Below are 18,951 nucleotides of genomic sequence, written 5' to 3' on the forward strand. Positions count from 1 at the left end.
TAATGGAACACCAACATGAGCCTCACTCTTTGCCAACTACAGTCAATATAATAGGCACAATGGATTATGGAAGTTGAAAACATTCCAAATCAAATGGTATTAAGTTTCGTGGTCCCATAGTGTATGGTGTTCAACACACACAAGGCATTACTTCGCCCAAAAGCTTTTGGCATTTCATGCAATGATCCACAGATTAGCCTCCATCCCTAAGTCAGAATCCAACTTACACAAGGAACTTAATGTAATTAAAATGATAGCAGCTAACATTGGCTATCCAGAAGACCTAATAGATTAACTTTACAAAAAGAAACAAAAATAGCCTTAAGCTATATTTACTACCCCATACATTTAAAAGATCCCATTGCCAAATAGGCAACAAATACTCTATCTTGGGAATATTTCTCAAACAGCTATCAAAATTTTACCAAAAGAAAAAAGTGAAATGTGCCTTTTAAAATTGCTCATGTCTTGAGAACTTGATCTCTCACACTAAAGACTAAGTTCCCAAAGACGAGTGGAGTGCAGTGTATGAATTAAAGTGCCATGAGTTTTACACCAATTATATTGGGCAAACAGGACAAAAATTTAAAGAAAGGATAAATGAACACAAAATGTGTGTATAAGAATAAGAACAAAACATCCCTCTTTGCAAAGCAACTCATCAAGAACGGCCACGAAAGTGACTTAATACTACCCTGACGAAAAACAAAGGAGCAAGCAAAATTGCTTTTACAAAACGAATTATTGCGACTGAACACAATTTTTCCCCGATGACAAAAATGTCTTCCTAGACCTCATAACAAGTTGCACTATGCTCACCTAGCAAAAGAAATGTGTACTGAATAAGCTCAGCCAACCAAAGCACTAATCTGGTAAAATTTGATGACGTTCAACGTCGAAACCTGGTCGTGTTTTTAAATAAAGTGTGTGGAATTACAAAGTCAATTATTTCATTACATTTCAACACTAATCTGGTTATTGAGTACCCCCTCATACGAATCTGGATTACTGCGGCCATGTCATTTACCTTACTGAAATAGAGAGACCATTAATGATGGGGACGGCACACACCTGAGGATCCTGGTGAACCGATATGTGCTCCTGTAGCACATCCTTCCGATGGAACCGTTTATGGCAGATGTCACACTCGAAACGCCTTTCCCCTGAACCACACCATCCGATTGGGGTGGGGGGGGAGCCATAGAGGAGAGAACATTCATGTCATAAGACCACAAGTCCCCAACTTACTCAACAGCTGCACTCTACACTTTGCAGCTCCATGACTAATATCGAGTCACTCAAGAGGAGTTATCATTTCCAAATTTCAAAAAATGAAAGAGCACTACAGCAATACCTAAAAACCATGTGATGAACAAAAGTAGAAACCTTGAAACTACATTTTTGTGAAGACCATCAAAAATGTGAAAAATATGCTCAATGTAAAATGAATATGACTTGACTAAAATGAAAAACGTAAATACCTATAATTTGTAAACCAACAATACAAGCAGGTGTATTTGAGGAATTAAAAAAGTCACTACCACTGATACATTCAAGAAGCAATGATAACCGCACAAAATAATAAAGGTAAGCTTATTTTTCATTTGCATTTTTATATGCAATAGGTATTCGCATCAATGATTTTACTGATGATCACTGTTATTTTTAATAAGAACTTTTTACATCTGAAGAATTAGCAATCGGAAGTGATTACTAATACTTAAAGATATTGCTTGTTAAGGGTTTTTTTTTCCCTAGGGCTCAAATTTGTCATGTGAATACATACTGAACTTCCTAGCAAATTTCCATTAAGCCACATTTACTTGTGCAAAATTTTCTAATTTTGCTTGATGTACAGTTCTTTTATATCTTCCACAAGACGAAAAAACAAACAAAATTGTCAGCTTAGGTTTTGTTACCAAGTAGCTCCTCCAATGATCATTTTTAAATTGATTAGCAATGCCTCCACAGTCAACATAAAGCAGAAACAATTTAATTAACCACAACACATAAAATATAAAATCTGCTCATCTTTTGATAGATTTTTACATAAATTTGAGGTTTGATTGATATAAGCATTTCCCACCAATGAATTTCGTGGTATGCCAAAGCCCTCAAGGCTACCACACAAACCTCATTTTACTGGGAAAAATTCTTCAATGGTCAGAAATTAACAAAAATGATACATTTATACAACAGTAAAAGCACTACTTTAAACAAATTTGCAGTGAAAAAATATGGAATTTTCAGAAAAATCATATTTTTGTAACCACACATTAATACAAAAATATTAAATTTTAATGTTTAACTAATTCTTCCTCATTCTTGAAAGCCTCCCAACCTTTAATTTATTCACATCGATTCTCATTTCCCACCCACCATGACAATTTCCTAATATACTCTGCATTGAACATGCCCCACAAACCAAACCTCAATCATCCTCAAACCCAATACTAAGAATTCCTCACTGACTTTCATTTCCAACTTCCAATTCATTGCAACAATTGTGTCTATTATGAATTCATGAGAGAGAGAATTGAGGTGGCCCTCCCGATAAGCTTGCCTCCATAATTACACTTTCACTCAAATTGTGTCTGCAATGGTCCCAATGCGGTCTGGTTCCTCACCGAGAAACATACAGGGCATCAATTATCATTTCCCAGGCTCTTAACTTTTGACTTATTAGACAAAGGGGACCCTACTAAGGATCAATTTGCAGATACTAAAGATGTAAGTGACCTTTGGCAGGGTGACCATTGGTGAACCACAATTGACCCAGTAGCCCCGAAAGCTGGGAGAGGATACCCTAGGTATTTTATAACCTTGTCAACTGGGTTTTAACGGGACTTGACTGAGTACATTAAACATTAAATATTTTTACTCAAGGTAGAGATCAGAAATGATTCCTAAGTGTAACAATCATCCCCCTTGACTGAGATTCAAACCTGGATCTCTCGGATGTCCGGCGGAGTGCTTTAGCCAGTTACACTGCCAAGGTGTCCTTATACACTACAACATTTAGGGTGCTTGAAAGGAACAATATGTTGTGATGAAATACCGTACATACAATGTCACAGGCATTTGTAGGTGTGCGCAATGTGCCACAGCGTTGAATTTTAATGAAGTCATCTGCTGAATGTGCATTACATTGCAACAATTTCAGATTTATTTTGACAACATCTTGTTCCTTTAAAGTGCCCAAAATCTTGGATTGCAGGATGGTGCCGTGGTAGGTTAACTGGCTGAAGCACTCGGCCGGACATTGACGGATCCTGGTTTGAATCCCGGTCCCAGCGAATAATTTTTACGCTCTAAAATTGTATTTTGGATTACCCCAGTCCTGCTCTTAAGCCCTTGGCATAATCAGTTGCAGTGGGTGAGACGAAGGCAACTCAAGTACATGCTGAGATGGAAGGAACCATTTCCCACTATGATGGAAAATTTATTATTTATTCCCGTCCTTCATGATAAGAGGAAGGTAGTTGATACAATTGGTTTGGCTAATTTTTCCTTCCAAGTGTATGAGATAGTTAGTTCTCATGGAAATACTATTAAAAAAGTTAAACACACACGCGTCCACGCTTGGCATAAAACCAGAAGCCGTGGCCAACCACCTGCAGAGTGCATACCGTGGAGTTGGACGTGGGCTCTGAGGCTATACACAGACTTGTATTGGGCTCCACAAATCTCGCAGACGAGGCTTTTGCTGCCAGTGGCCTCACAGGCTCCTCCGCCTTCAGTTCCTTTCCCCCCTCCCTGGCCTCTGCTTTTCCGCCTCCTTGCCTTGTAGTCTCCTCTTGCCTCTCGGCAACTGCTACAGCTGTGCTTCTCAAATGACTCCTGAGAGTGAAGAGAAAGAGTGAACGCACTTCACTACAGGCAATTGATGAAATACATAGAACCAAGATACTGTAGTAGCACAATGTTATGGAGACGCTCTTGGGGGTGTGAGCGGCTTTACAATATGCATCCATATTAAACAAGGCAACACAATCGACAGGCATCATACAGATACAATGGCTTGTATAAAAAATATCGGGAAATGTTTCGGAAAATAGGTTAATGTCAGATATTGCTACAATGTCTCAATATTCTTCCAATTGCATCTCTGGAGTGTCGACACATTTTTGCCAGCGGATCTTCCAAAACTCGAAGGCTCCCTGGTTGGTGGATTCCAGATAAGGGTACTCTTTAAAGGTATACATGCAAGCTTCTTTGATGGCACTTAGGGACCCATGGTGGTGTCCTTTCAGGGAGGGAGGATTTCACTTTTATGAGGAATAGGAAATAGCCTGCTGGTGCCAAGTCGGGACTAAAACGGGGTTGGGGATTCACCGCGATTCCGTTGTAGAAGGTATTTGCAAGTAGAGACACTCTACTCTGCCCTTGGTTGTCCATCTAGACCTTCAGGACGAATTTAGTGCAGATCATTAGCATCGCCAAATTTTCAGCATTTGCGCTGTCATCTTATGAATGCCAACATTCTCTGCGATCATGCACACAATAACTGGCAGTCTGAATTCAACACTTCACTCACAAGCCAGGAAAATATTGTTACTGATACTTCATACACAAACCTTGTAGAATAACCCCATCAGAGTGACCTCATCCTTAAGGAGGATGTCATCCAAAAAAAACAACTTGAAGATTGACATTATTATTGAAGTTACAGTTAGATAGTATCATTAGGAAAGGAAGGGAAAGTTGATGTGGAACTGCCATAGTACTGGATAGGCAACTGGGAACATGGGACAGGTGAAAAAGAGAACATTATTTGTACAAATTAGAGCAGACCTGGTCAATCTAGAGGTAATCAAATTGTACAAGCAGACCAGCAGTCACAGGGAGGAAGAAGTAGAATGCTCATCCAATCAACAAGACAAAAAATTACAAATATATTTGAAAAAAGGCCAACACTAGTGATGGGGGATTGAATGCAGTGGAGCAAGAATCAATTGCAACTAACAACTAGTTCAAACACCACAGTACATATAGTTGCACATGAATAATGCCAAGAGATAAAAGATGCCGTCAGCTAGATTGTATGATGTTTAGGAATTGAATGACCAACACGCATAGCTTGCCCTGAGCAGCTATGGATAGGGTGCATAATTTATAGTTCATGGAACTGTTAAGCTGAATTTTAGAGTGCGAGAAAATGACATTACCACTTTTCCCCCAAATTCTCATTTGTCTGGCAAATTTGAGACATTTCTGGCTCCTTTTGAATACCTGGAACGTTTCCAATTTTTCCTATTTCCCAGACTGTGGGAGACCTTTGCTGGCATCTCTGCTGCTTACACTTTCCAACGAAAATTTGGTAGCCAGTAAATCAACCTGCTCCAATTTTATCCCAAGCCGTGCAAAACCACCCAAGATTGGAACCCTTAAGTCTTCAGTTACATTCAATGATATCTCAGATGAACAACCACGGATTAAAGTTGCATCATTAACAAGATTTGTATAAAAAGAGTTGACAAAAACTTTTCCTGATGTATGCGTTAAGTACTGAATTCAGATGGTCGGTTAAGTGTGCGAATGATCACGGATTGTATTGGCATTGACAATATGACAAGTACACATCATTATCAATGAAAATTTGGCGATGTGAAAGATCTGCACTTAACTTGTGCCGAAGGTTCTTCTGACAGACGACCAAGAGCAGAGTCAATTTCCTGCTTGCAAAAACCAATTATCTGGCAAAAAACGGCATTGCAACGATTCCCCAACCCAAATTACAATCCCAACTTGACACCAGCACATTATTTTCTATTCCCAAAAGTGATGAAATCCTATTCCCTCTAAGGACACCACCACATAGGACCCTAAGTGTGACCAAAGAAACTTTCACTCGTATCATTAAGGACCTTCCGCCAACCAGGTAGCCTTCCAGTCATGGAAAAGCTGCTGGTAAACAGGTTTTGACTCTCAATAGATGCACTTTGAAGAATTTTTTAGGTGTTTAAGCAACTTCTGAAATAAATATATTTTCATGAAACTTTTCCCGATACTTTTTATACCAACCATGCATTACTAACCTAATGAAATCAAAGAACATTATTTTTCATCATCTTTGAAAATATTTTTTAAGCACACGTGTTATTATAAGTGGGGGCTGCGATTTCAGCGGAATTCCTGGTGCTCCCCGGCAGATCCCAAGCAGCTGGGAGGGAATATGACCAACTATGAGGGCCTACGCTAGAGGTCTGACCAAGGAGAAAATGGGGCCAAGATCAACTGCCCTACTTACACTGCGGAAGAAGCTGACACTGCACTCGAAGCAATGGAACACTGCAGTGCCATGCTCGTTGAGATGACTGAGGAGGGCCTGGTGGGAGGGGAAGCCTTCCTCACACACCTCACACTTGAGGCCACTGTCAAGGTCACACATGTGGATGGCTGCAAGGGTCACCACCATAAAAAAAAAGATAACAATTAGCAAGGGGACGTCATCGCAAAGGCATTTGTACCTAAATAAACCGTTGGAAATTCAAATTGAAGGAATTGTAACTGATTAAAACATCAACGCTAATGTAGATGCTTCAAATCCTGATTCATGTTTCCTTTCCATAAACAAGAGGGAACAAGGACATTCTCTTAATATTCCAGTTTCATTAATATTTAAAAAATAAGTCAATCAAGTCCATTAATGAAATCATTATTAACCTTTCTTGAATAAATGTAAAACTCCAATAGCTGTAAATGGGGCAAATCTAGCAAATGAAGTGAAATTATTTTGGGTGATATTTCTCTTCCCATAAAACTGTTCTAACAATCACAGCTTTTGAATATTATGGATATTTAGACAAAAGATTAGGTTGAATCAACTCTTTCATTTGCTCCAATGTTTCTGTCCGTACTATCCAGTTGCTACATCGCAGAACTTTCTCTGTCAACAAAACAAATAACATTCATTGCTAAAGCAATATCAAGTAACAAAGCTCTCTGTACACGACAGGCATTTGGTCTGCCTATCTCAATGTTTATTGGAACAAGATAGATCAAAAAGAAGAGAAAACAATTTGCACCGTAGCAAAATTGCACTAATCAAAGTTATGCTTAACAACGAAGTATAACAGTACATAATTTTTGTTTAATTACAAACAATTCACTTTCCCAGGTCGACAATTAGGATTTACCCAGTCCTTTTTATTGACAAGCTTGCAGATATTAAGAGAACATGTGATCCAGAAATGATGAATCCCTATTATGAAAAAAGAATTGGGGATTCAAGATGGCGGCCGCTTACTTTGCAAGCCAGTGTAGCTCCTGCAATATTTCCCTTAATTCTACAGATAAAGTAATTAATTGCGATTTATGTTCACGATTTTTTCATTCCAAATGCACTAATCTGAATGATCTCTTTTTGAAAGCCGTATTTGAATGTAGAGATATTTTTTGGAAATGTTTTTCCTGTCGTGCTAATAAGCTTGCACTATCTAACATGGCGTCCGATATCGACATGCTGAAACAGGAAATGAGCATTTTAAAAGATTCTCTCGCAACGAAAAAGGCTACTAACGTGTGTAAGGGTGTATCATTTGCGAAAACCGTAAAAGTCAACCCAGAGAAAGACTTTGCTTCAGATAAATCGACCTCCAATCGGACTAAATTTAGCAGTGACTTGATAGGGCAACAGGTGCCGATCTCGAAAAATGTTTGTGTTACTCCCTCAATCACTACCGTGCTACCTCATATTGCTGACGAGAAATGTGAGAAAAGTGGTGTAGAAGAACTTTCTGCAAAAGGAGACGATGGATTTGTTACTGTGAGCCACAAACGTAGGCGCCGTAAATCGCCAATCATCGGAACATCTACAAAAGAATGCTCTCTTTCGGGGATCCCTCGTCTTTCCCATCTCCATGTGTGGAACTTCACCTCCGATACAACAGTTACCCAGTTGAGAAACTATGTAAAAGATGAAATCCCGGAGATTGATACCTCAACGGAACTGGTGATCGAACAACTTAAGGTAACGCGCGGAAATTATACATCGTTTCGGGTATCCATACGCCAAGATTTTCGCGAAACCCTCAGTAATGCCACCTTTTGGCCTAAAAATGTGTTCGTGGGAAATTTTTCTTTTTTGAAGCCACGCCTCCCACCAGCGCCGGAAGGATAACCCGTTATTTGAAGCTCTTGCACATAAACATTCAGTGCATACGTAATAAATTACTGGACCTCAAGGTTCTAGTAAACGAGTACCAACCCCATGTGATCTGTGTCAACGAACATTGGTTAAATGCGAGTGAACTTGACTCTCTTCATGTGCCTGGGTATGTCATCGCTAGTGCCTTTTGCCGAACAGTTCACAAAAATGGTGGTGTTTTAATCCTACTGTCTGAATGTTTTTCCCATATTCCCATTGGTTACCCATACGAATTTCTCAATGAAGAACAATCATTTGAATGCTGTGTTGCCTGCTTCAAAATGGATACTACTGTTTTTTATGTGCTGTCTATTTATCGTTCGCCGAAGAGTGACTTTTGCGTTTTCCTGACCAAACTGACGAAACTCTTGGAAATAATCCATAGGTCAATCCATGAGCCTTGCATAATAATTACAGGTGGCTTTAATTGTAATTTTATGGCCGATTCTAAAGCTAAAAAGGAATTCATGGATTTACTAACGTCATTCAACATCAATGCTACCAACAGTGAACCTACTAGAGTGAGTGCTAGTTAGCAAACAGTTTTAGATAATAGACTAACTAATATCGACCTTGATCTAGTACAAACAAATACCATTAATGCCCACCTATCTGATCACTACCCACGTCTTCCTACAATTGCTGTGTCTACATCCTAAGAAAGTAAAAAATACTGCAGAAGGTATTTCTCTGATCAGAATATGATCGCCTTTTGTGACTTATTAAATTCCCATGAGAGGTCCGATTTGTTTTCCTTGAAGTCCTTCGACCTTAGCTTTGAATATTTCTATTCCACCTATCTACATTAATTTGAAATCTGCTTTCCCCGTGTCCTGAAGCATACAAAAAACAAAAGCTCTTCTGTTAACTACAAAAGTCAGTGGGTCTCTGATGAAATTCGTTGGCTTTCAAAGAAAATGAAAGATGCCGCAGTGTATTACAAAAGTAAATCAAATCCAGCAGATCGCCAAGAATACTCAGTACTCAAGAAAAGTTATCGCCAAACCTTACAGCATGCCAAAAAATCTTTCAACAACCTTAGACTTACCAATGCAGACAATAAATCTAGAGAGATTTGGAAAATTATTAATGAATCCAAGGGTCCACATAATGTACAAGATCTTCAACTGCAGGACTCCGCTGGTAATGCTATACCAGATTACTCTAAAATGGCCTCCATTCTGAATGATTTATATCTATCCCATCAAAATCCCACAGTTTCCGTCAATTCAGCTAATTATTCTCATATTCCTAACTCATGCCATTCATTATATATATTCCCATGTTCAGCCATGGAACTGACCAACGTAATCAATAAATTACCTAACAAATTTAGTCCTGGATTAGATGACATCCCAGGGATAGTCATAAAAAGGTCGTTTAATGCTATTAAGGATCAGCTGCTGTTCTTAATTAATGAATCCCTAAAAGCTGGAATCTTCCCGAGCCCTCTTAAATCAGCAAATATTGTGCCAATATACAAAGGGAAAGGTTGCAAAATGGCAATGAATTCTTATAGACCAATATCCCTGTTAAACCAGCTGGGGAAAATATTTGAAATAGTTTTTATCAACGTCTTGTATCATATCTTGAGACATATAACCTATTATCCACATCTCAACATGGATTTAGGAAAACAATGTCCACTACAACAGCCACATATCACATAGTGAATCAAATACTTTCAGGATTGGATAATAGAACTGAAACTTTAGGATTATTTTTCGATTTCAGTAAAGCTTTCGACTTCGTCAATCATCAGTTACTCCTATATAAACTGAAATGCTATGGTATAAGAGGCACGCCCTACAAATGGATTGAATCTTATCTAAGTGAACGGCATTAGTATGCTCGGCTCTCAAGAAATGTCTCCGAATTTGTTTCCCCTGGTAGAGAAGTAACACTGGGTGTTCCCCAGGGTTCTGTACTTGGTCCTATTTTATTTTTAATCTATATCAATGATCTCCCAGACAATCTTAAGCTCATTAAGGGGATAGACCCAATACTGTATGCTGATGATACAAATATCATTGTGTCAGCCTCCTCAGTAGACAGCTTGACAGAAAGAGCAGCCGAAGTAGCTCAGATTTTCAATGAATGGTGCCTTCATAACTTCCTAAAACCTAATATAAATAAATCCAGCCTGATTTATTTTACTAATAAAAAGAAAGTTTCATCTGGCATCTCAGTAGATGTAGAAGGTGTGAGCATTCCCCAAAATTCCAGTACCCAATTCCTGGGAGTAATCCTGCATAGAAACATGTCTTGGGAGGAACATATTTTCAAATTACGCAGCAAGTTAAGCTCCCTATGCTTCCTTATTAGAAATATTAGGTATTCTGTAAATTTAGAGGTCCTTCTATCCATTTACTATGGTGAATTTTATTCTCGTGTTACTTTCAATATCTTCTTCTGGGGTTCCTCTCCCCATGTGGGCATAATCTTCAAAATCCAAAAGAGGATTATACGCATTATGAGCAATGCTCCTTGCGATGCACCATGTAAACCTCTCTTCAAAAGACTTGGTTTATTACCAGTACCTTGCATATATATATTTAATGTCATCTTACATGCAAAGGGTAATATTTCCCATTACAAGTCCAACCACAATTACCATAGTCACTACACAAGGACCTGCAATGACCTGCACCAACCATTTGTCAGGACACACAATACTGCCCATGGGCCCAAAGGAATGGACTTAAGGTTATTCAATAAACTTCCCCATGAAATCAAATATGAAACAAAAGTACCTGTTTTCAAGAAAAAGCTGTTTAACCTTTTAAAAAATAATATGTTCTATTCTGTAAATGAATACCTTGAGTTGTCGCAATGCATCAATTCCGGCTTAAACAATTGATATGTAATTATACTAGTGTATTGGTATGTATATATATAGATATATATTTATATATTGTATCTCTTCTATTGTGAAATTGTGAAAATTATATTTGACGTGTCCTATATTTGTGTATGTATGAATATGCAACAAATCTCCGGACAAATAAATGTATTATTATTATTGGGAAGGTGTGATGGCTAACATACTGGCTTCCCACTAAGAAGGCCCAGGTTCGAATCCTGGAGATGGCATGTCTTTTTCAGCAGTATCCCGATCCCTAATTGACGAGGTGCTACATGGAAAGCACTTCATGGGCCATCCATCTTATGGAACTTTTAATCTGTGTCACCCCTTGGGGCCGTTCGATAACAGTAGGCTAATGCCAATGCTGGGTTTCTCTCCACCCTTTCCCGTCCATCCCTAATGGTGCCAATGACCTTAGCTGTCGGTCACCTCCCCTAAAACTACTACTAATAACTACTAAAAAAAGAATTTTTAAATGCTTTTGTCAGAAAAATTGTACATTTTTATCAACAGCTTTCTCTCATTTTTCTCCTTACTCGACCTCCTTTTAAGAGACATCCCTATTTGAAACAATAACAACCCTGCATGTATTATGAAGAATATTAACTGATGACGTTGCCATCAAGTTTGATAAGCACCTTGGATGCAGCTCAATGGGCATGACAAAGAGGCACTCACCTGATGCTTTACGAGTTTTGAACCGCGCTCCACAGTGTTGGCAAAAGAATGGGTGGGTGTGGTCCCTCACATGGCTCCTGAAGCCAACCACATCATCCAAAACTGACTCGCATATTGGGCAGGTCGCTTTATGGCCAGCATCCAACTTCTTTACCTGGAAGCAAAGGAAGCCAGTCATTAAATTCATAATTAAAACAAAATAAAATAAGTAGCCTTCTTATTCCACACGCACTTATATAGAACACGACCTAGGTGTTGATGCTGGATGTCATCATCAGGCGGTCCTCAAGACAACTTTATACATACACTTATACCTTCTGAGTGGGGGGTGGTCAGAAGGGAAGGTGGAGGGGTAGAAAGGTTTAAGTACAGATGGGAGGGAAAGGGAAGTGCAACCTTTGGTTCCTATCGTTGGCTGTTAATGGGGTTTTGTTTGGGACGGAGATGATACCCCCTGTGGGGAAGCACTTGACGTGGAAGAGTGTTAGATCTAGGTGGGTGTGGGGGAGAGAGGGGGGGGGATATCTGATTTTGCAACAGACACATTTTAAAATTTCTAATTGCTCCAATGCATCAAGTCTAAGGCCTTTGACAAATTCCAAAGAAACTGCGGGAGATGCCGCAACAGTAACTTTAACGGAGTTAAAGTTAAGTTGGTAAAGTAAAGTTAAATTGTTGCATCTAAGGCCTTTATTTACGAAATGAAGAGTTTCATTCTCCGAGTCACTTTTGGAGTTGCATTCGATTAAATACATTGCGAAGAGGAATGCTTTTATTGTACAGAGTGTAGCAACACAACTTCCTTTTTTGAAAAAAGGAAGATATGTCACCACATGCTGTAGATGTTTTGTGCTCCTTCATCCTTTCTTTATATTTCCATCACGTTTGCCCAATATACTTAGAGGAACACTCCAAGCACTTTAATTCATACACTCCACTCCTCTCATCTTTGTTAACTTTGTCTTAACCATGTGAAATCAGGTTCAAGGCATTGACAAAATACTATCGAATGAACACACATAGCCTGCTTCAGAATGAAATTAATTATCGACAAAGAGAGTCATGAATTCATCCACAGAATAAAATTGATGTTTGCACAGGAGCTGATAAAGATTAGATTTCAATTACAACAAAGTTTCTATTTCCTTTAGTTCTCTAGGCAATGCTTTCAAGAATTTGACACCAGCATAACAAGGGTTCTTAGCTAACATGGATGAGTTGTGGGCAGTTATCCTCAAGTCATTACAACCTCTCGTGTTGTGCCTATGCACATCAAGCATGGCTTTGTTTTGCCATACAATAATAATATCGTTGAAAATATACACACAAGGAATAGTTAACATTTTAAATTAGCCCATTTTTGCTGTCTAGAGAGGCACATGGAATCATATGAGAACCCCTACACCGCAATGCCATATTTCAGTCGACTATGAATAAATTCATGATAAATTGAGAGAACAGTAGCAATGTCAACCACTGTCACAATGTTTCTCAGGAGGTAACAACCTAGACCAACTTGAGATATTATTTTATTAATGAGTTTCCCAGTATTGAGTCTCATGTACATGCATCCCAGAGAATTAATTCACAGTGGAACCATTGAGGGATGACACATTAATCCTCAAAAGCAGAGGCTATATTTTTTCTTCTACGAGGATGAAATTGATAATGTTGTTTTCAAATTTTTCATGAACACCATTTACTCAAGCAGTCAATGTTTCCCTGCACAACTGCATGGTTTAGGTTATTGAAGGAGGTTAGGTGCGTTGTATCATCTGGATACATATGCAATGACCCACTGAAAAAATAATTTGGGAGGTCGTTTATGTTATAGAAGGAAAAGTGGGGGACCCAGAATAAATCCTCGAGGGATTTCTTGTGACAGGCATGCTACGTAAGTAAGCATATTTTGTATATACAGTGAAACACCGCACCTGCATTGTTGGAATTTATGTTTTCCTACAATTTACAACATTTTTATCATGTACTGTGCTATTCTCAATTTTTTAATGCATACGGAACTCCAAAATTACACAATTTTATTTTCAGTCTTCCTGCTGTTTGCATCACTACATGCTGCCTTAAAACACATTTCACATTCTAAAACAATTACTAATGAGCATCAACCTTTGCATTAAACTTTTTAAACTTCATTTTGTGCATATACACCTAAAAAAATGGGAGAGAACAGCAATGGTTTAGCAAAGAATATGAATAAAAAAGGTAGCTCAGATTCTCATTTGTTTAATTTTCCTCAAAGTTAATTTAATCCTGCTTGACAATGGGAAGAAGAAGACTAAAACCACATTTTCAATTGAGGGCATAATAAAAATTCTGGAATAAGATGATTCTCATGATTGATATGGCAATACATCTATGGTTGCAGGCCTCTACAATGAAAACAAAAGGGAAAAATCATGATTCAATTCTGAAACATGCAAGCCAGCGTGGAAAATTTTCTAAAAAAGAGAAAATATCAAGAATTCCAAGAATGAAGAATTAATGACAAAGTGGTTTTTAATTGTTAAATATTCCAGTGAATAGTGTCCTCACGAGAGAACAAGTAATGCACATCCCACAATATTGGAAATTGAAGATTTCACAGCGTCCAATGGTTGAGATTTAAAAAGATGCACAAGGCTGTGCGAGGTGAGAGCAGAAGTGTTTGCATTAAGACTGCAACTCTGCGGATGGTGTCAGAATGGGTTAAACATCTTGAAGGGTGTGGCCCTAAAGATGTTTAATTGCAAACGAGACAGGGTTATTTTTTAATTTGCTGCCAGCATGAACACTGTGCTTCAGACACAAACAGCATCATGGAGGGGCACTTAGCAAACAAAGGCTTACTATCTTATTAACCACAAATGCAGATGGAAGTCCAGATGCTTCACCCACTATTGGTTGGTAAATCAAAGAGTTGTTTGGTGTGACCTAGGTCAAATATGTGAAAATGCTGCTCAGTATAGAGAAAATACAAAATAGGCAGCTTTTCCTAAGCATGTATTACCTCAGAAATATTTGAGGATGAGCTTCATGCCCTGGATGCTTAAATGGGGTCTCAGAAAAAAGAAATTCTGTTGCTTATAGATCAGCATCCGCCTGTCCACCAAATGTGAGAAATGTAGTCGCAATTTTTCCCTGCGAACTACTAGTGAGCTTCAACCACAAGATTCTGGTATAATTCACTCATTTGAGATGCATTATGGAAGAACGATATTTGTGGTGTCGAACGAAGACTAATATTGTGGATGACTTTGTTAAAAGTTACTGTTGTGGCATCTCCTGCATTTTCTTGGAATTTGTCAAAGGTAATATACCCTCAGTGTTTCAAGTTAGCTTTAACCTGGTGGACTGTGGTGCATCGCTACCAATACCTCTTGACATTGTATGCACGTAATTTTGTCACGACTTCTTGTTCCTTTACAGCCCCCAAAATTTCAGTGTAAGAGGATGCCTTGACAGCTAAAATGGCTTAAGCAATTGGCCAGGCATCGAGGGATCCGGGTTGGAAACCCGGTCAAGGCGAATGATTTTTACATTCTGACATTGTTGCATTGTTATGTCAGTTCTAGATTGGCATCCGACAAACCTGATTGCAGAATGATTGGTGTTCCTCGAGGGACTCTGGGAGGAGGAAGCCTTTCTCACACAACTGGCAGCTGAAACCCAGGTGCTCATCATTCGGGTGGTGGTGGGACAAGTGACTGCGTAGATAATTCTGGTTGACAAATCCTTTGCCACAGAGGGCGCAATTGTAGCTCTTGGTTTTTGCACCGGCAGAGGCGTTTCTTTCTTCTTCGTCCCTTGCGCAGTGGTGAGCATCCAACGATGCCTTGGAGGCATACACGTGCTTGCAGAGTAGGCATGTGAACTCACCTTGGGGTGAGAAAACATTCCGTTAGCGCTGCAGGGGACACTCAATCAAGGGTTCGGTGGACCTCCACATGCAAAATGAGGCCTCTTAAGAGGAGATACCAAATTTACATTCTGTCAAAAGATATGATCGGGCACATATTTACAATAAATAAATGAAACTTTTTACACTGGTCTGGTAGACTTGTCTCTCTGACTAAGCAAAGAAGTTTTTCTTTACCACCAAAATGCCTCCATTTATCAACTTGATGTTGGCATACAAAATCCAAATATATTTTGGAAAGGAAATGATATTAAGGCATCCATTTATTCTAAAATGTCTTTGTTAATCTGAACTTGAACTCACTTTTGTGCTTGGCTATGTGTCTCTTGAGGAGCTTCGGGACTGAGAACACTTTGGGGCAGTAGGTGCAGGAGTACAAAGTAGACGCAACACCTCCCACGCACACATGAGTCTGAAGGCTCTCCTTGCGGGCAAACACCTGGAATTCAACATTTACCCAATATTTAAAACAATAAATATCAGAATGACATAAATAAAAAAAGACACACTAAAGGACGGAAGAAATTTAATTTACAATTAAATATTTCTCAAATGGATGCAGCTCATCAATAATAACCTGGTTTCCTAAAACCTCCATTTTGCAAGTTGGTATCCAATATTGATTGAGTTACTTTTCCTTCCCAATATGTCAATGAAAACGACCCTTGTACATATATCAATTCTATAAATATGCTAAATTATTCCATGCCGACTGTTTCAACATGTCATAGAAGCAATGCCTGCTTATGCTGGAGATGTGTATGTTCCTTTATGATTCCAACTTAAAAGATTTCACTGGATTATGCAGCTTTACCGGAAAATTTGCCATTCTCAAAGCCATATTATACTCATTTTAATATTTCAAACAAGGTTTGCACAAAAAGTATCGGTAAAAATTATCTCCTCACCTGTCCGTCAAGTGCTGAATTCAGACGATTAGTTTTCAAGTGTGCGCATGATGGCAGATTGTATATTGGCATTGATACGTTGACAGTGCACACCATTAGCACTGGAAATTAGGTGATGTAAAAGATCTGCAATTAACTCATCTCGCAGCTCTTGACTGATGACCAAGAAAAAAGAGTCCAGGGTCTCTGCTAGTGAATACCTTCTACAACAGCAGCGCGACCATTGCTAAATCCCCTTACAGTCCCGACTTGACACCAGCAGACTTCTATTTTCTAAAAAAGTGAAATCCTCCCTCACGGGACAACACCACAGGACATTAAGTGCTGCCAAAGAAGCTTGCACGCGTACATATAAGGACCTAGCAGAATTCGTCCACCAGAGAGCCTTAGAGTCATGGAAAAGATGCTGGCAGAAGTGTTCCAACACGCAAGGGCTGCACTTATGAGGCAATGTAGCATAATTTGAAATCAATCTATTTTTTCCAAACTTTTTATACAAACCCTGTACTTCACACTATTTTTTAGTGATTGTCATTTTGGATAATTACTAGTCATTCGCTCCATTAAAATGCTAAATTATGCTTTGTAATCTCATAGAAGGGTTATAATTTATCATGTTAATGGGATCATACGTGTTAATTTATTCCAACACTTTTGATTTTCTCAATTATATGATAATAAATTTTTTGTACTAGTAGCAATTTCACATAGGGAAGAAAAAAGTTGGCAATGCACTATTTTAAGTGACATGAATTGTTAAAAATAATTTTTATAATCATATTTTGTTTATATTTACCAATATAAATGCTAATGCTCTGCTCCTTATAATTTAATGTTGCCCATTCAGACTTAGGATGAGATCTAATGCAATCAAATAATTTCATGGAGCACATTTATTTTCTTTTTTTTTTCACGATCTACGGAGCTCCAAGTTACAAAATGAACTCCCTGCTCATTGCATTGTTTTGTCTACCTATTTCACGACACTCAAACCATGCCAATGACTTGCCTCTCACAACCTGAGACCGATTAGCACAATGGGCAACTTGCCGTCAGATGCCAACTGTACAGGTTAAAATGCATGTATACTGTGGCAAGGAATGTCATGCCTGGCAAAATTGGCCCAGTTCCTCCCCCTCTACCACATCGTTTCACCCCATTCCGCTGCCACTCACCGCCATGCAAGAGACGCAAGTGAACTCCCCGGTGTGCTTGCGCAGATGGCGGTACACATACTCCGCACGGTGAAACTCTTTGCTGCAGATGTCGCAGATGTATGGCGGGCCCAGCTCCACCCCGCTCACTGGACCGTCCGGCTTCACTGAGATCGTCATGCACCCAGCATCCTTCATCATCATACTCTGCAATCATGAGTAAAGGGGCAGGCATCGAAAAGATGGCATCAAACACCACAAATTTACAACCACCGAGCGTAAATTCCAGCATCTCACTGTTTACTGGAGCAGTTTCCTAATTAAGAATCCAAATCCAATGGGAATGCAATCACTTAACAGCCAGAGGGGCATACCAGAACAATGCCTTTTATTAAAAAACAACCATGAACACAGTGATCAACCCGAAGGTCAGTTTGGTAGGTGATGACCAAATTCACCCGGTACTAAGCCTTATAAGGCTTGTGAGACTAACACATCAGGGTAATAAGGGGGCCAGTTCCTTTCCCAGTGCCGGTTATGGTTTTCCAGGAAGATATGGTCCCCGAAAAATCACATAGCTTGGGGGGAGCTGCAGGTGCCCAGAGAGGCTTGCCCGTGAATCGAACCCGGGACCCTCCGGTCAGTACCCCTAGACTACCACGACCAGATTTTTATTAATGCACACACAAATGAATACTATTCCCATTAAGAAGGGCAGCTGTTTGAGATTTTGGCAACAGAATGCAAAATAAATTTATTAAGTAGTAGTAGTAGTTGTTATTAGGGGTGGTCACAAAAGAACTCGAGGTCATTCCTGTCATTAGGAATGGATGAAGGGTAGAGAAACCTGGTGTCGGCACTAGCCTACCCTTAACGAAATATGCCAATGGGTCTGCAGCTTAGCTTCCCTTCTGATGGATGGCATACTCAAACTACCTGTCTCACCAGGCCAATGCACTAGATGTCCTGAAGGGAGTTGGCCTCTGGAACTCGAGGACAAGTGATCATCCATCCATAGTTTCCTGTTAGCCCCCTAGTTGAAACACACAAGGGAATTCAGCCCAATGATAAGTAAAGAGTCTTGTTTTGGGTTCAGAGTTATGCACACATATGGATTAGTGCTGGCCCTTCTACCAATAGCTAAACATAGCCCACAAAGTAGCACTGGCCCATTCAGCTACCACACTTCCTGTCACCGTAGAAGCCACGCTAAATCCGAACTGCGACAACAGCCTACTAACCATTGGGTTGATATCTCTGGCGTTATTATAATATGAGAA

General features: G+C 39.3%; 1 protein-coding gene across 1 annotated transcript in view; it reads right to left on the reverse strand.

Annotated features, from left to right (window-relative positions):
* Positions 1-18,951, reverse strand: part of LOC139694670 (PR domain zinc finger protein 15-like) — a 47,673-nt gene that overhangs the window by 12,393 nt on the left and 16,329 nt on the right. The window contains exons 9-15 of the mRNA XM_071593164.1: positions 17,693-17,878; positions 15,913-16,048; positions 15,283-15,569; positions 11,694-11,847; positions 6,251-6,399; positions 3,630-3,840; positions 1,072-1,163 (exon numbers count right to left, since the gene is read on the reverse strand). Coding sequence (XP_071449265.1) covers positions 1,072-1,163; positions 3,630-3,840; positions 6,251-6,399; positions 11,694-11,847; positions 15,283-15,569; positions 15,913-16,048; positions 17,693-17,878 — 1,215 coding nt within the window. The remainder of the gene's footprint in view (positions 1-1,071; positions 1,164-3,629; positions 3,841-6,250; positions 6,400-11,693; positions 11,848-15,282; positions 15,570-15,912; positions 16,049-17,692; positions 17,879-18,951) is intronic.

This window comes from Hetaerina americana, unplaced genomic scaffold, assembly GCF_022747635.1.
Source record: "Hetaerina americana unplaced genomic scaffold, ioHetAmer1.1.p SCAF_52, whole genome shotgun sequence".
Taxonomy (NCBI): Eukaryota; Metazoa; Arthropoda; class Insecta; order Odonata; family Calopterygidae; genus Hetaerina; species Hetaerina americana.